The 1,431-nt window shown below is 43.9% G+C and overlaps 1 protein-coding gene across 1 annotated transcript in view; it reads right to left on the reverse strand.

Moving 5' to 3' along the window:
* Positions 1–143: 143 nt before the first annotated feature.
* Positions 144–1,431, reverse strand: part of tbccd1 (TBCC domain containing 1) — a 3,556-nt gene continuing 2,268 nt past the window's right edge. The window contains exon 4 of the mRNA XM_015396415.1: positions 144–949. Within this exon, the coding sequence (XP_015251901.1) occupies positions 757–949 (193 nt within the window). The 3' untranslated portion in view covers positions 144–756. The remainder of the gene's footprint in view (positions 950–1,431) is intronic.

Below are 1,431 nucleotides of genomic sequence, written 5' to 3' on the forward strand. Positions count from 1 at the left end.
AGCTGTTACGCAGAGAGAACAGCTGTTACACACGGAGAACAGCTGTTACACACGGAGAACAGCTGTTACACATGGAAATCAGCTGTTACGCAGAGAGAACAGCTGTTACGTAAAGAGAACAGCAGTTACACAAGGAGATCAGCTGTTGCACAGAGAGATCAGCTGGTAATCGGGCCAACCGGTAGCGAGTCAGAACAGTTCTGACATTATCACTGGTTCTGCATTATCTGATTCATTAAAGGCTGCGACAATATACAGACACGCCCAGAGTTTAAGACGTGGTATTTTTCTTTAACTAAACATTAAATACCAACATGGCTGCCACCTCAAACAGGAAGGTTAACACTGCAGGTCTGACTAGTTTTATTCTGTAATGAGAAAAACAGGAAAATCAAATAAGGTTCTCTCCAAACACCTGAAGACAAATTACACTTAACAAAAATAAATGGAACAGAAAGTATAATCTCTGTCAATATTTAATATTATTTTAGCAGCATAAGCAGGTACAGCTTTTCATCATCAAAACATCAGCAGAACGTCATGGTTTTATTTCTGGATATCCTGTCTTGAACGTCTCTCCAGGTTCTGTGGGAAGCAGAAACTCTTCTGAATGTTTTGAACCCATGAAGCAGATCTTCAGTAGTTTTGTTTTCTAAATGCCCGTTTAACCTTTGATCCACAGACAGGAAGCCTCGTCATGTTGCTCTGCGACATGCCGTTGCAGCCGCTCCCTAGCTGCCTGTCCTTTCATGTTCATTAAGCAGTAGCTGCAGTTCCGTCTCCTCCTGCTACGCTGACAGCTTTGGCTTCTTTCATCCGGCTGCCGTCTTTCGTGGCGGAGGTCATGGTGGGCGGGATCAGGCTGTCCAGTTCCTGTCGGTGGCCGGTTTCTAGAAGCCACTCATGGAACTTTAACTCCACCAACTCCTGGAACTGTTGTGTCTGCTCCCTGCAAACACAGAAGCACAGAGACAAACCCATTTCAGCAAAAGTATTCACACCCCTTAAAGTTTCCTCACATCCTAACATGATGGAGCAAATGATGGTGAAGAGGAAGGACTGTAGAGCCAAAGATCGATGTTTAGGGTGAAAGCATCATGCTGTGGGGATGTGATCAGGAAGGACCTAAACCTGATAGATCCATCTTTCTGCTGGTTGGTCCATTTCCAGGACTCATTTGAACAGTTATGAGGGTGTGAATACTTTTCTTTCCTGAACAAATTCTATCCAGTATCAGAGATCTGATTGTTCCTTATGTTCCTAACAGAGCACTTCGCTCTCAGTCTGCAGGTTTACTAGTGGTTCCTAGAATTTCTAAAAGTAGAATGGGAGGCAGATCTTTTTAGTTATCAGGCTCCTCTCCTGTGGAACCAACTACCAGTTTAAGTCTATGAGGCAGACACCCTGTCTACTTTTAAGGCTAGCCTTAAA

This window comes from Cyprinodon variegatus, unplaced genomic scaffold (genome assembly GCF_000732505.1).
Source record: "Cyprinodon variegatus isolate N-32 unplaced genomic scaffold, C_variegatus-1.0 Scaffold796, whole genome shotgun sequence".
NCBI classification, from domain to species: Eukaryota; Metazoa; Chordata; class Actinopteri; order Cyprinodontiformes; family Cyprinodontidae; genus Cyprinodon; species Cyprinodon variegatus.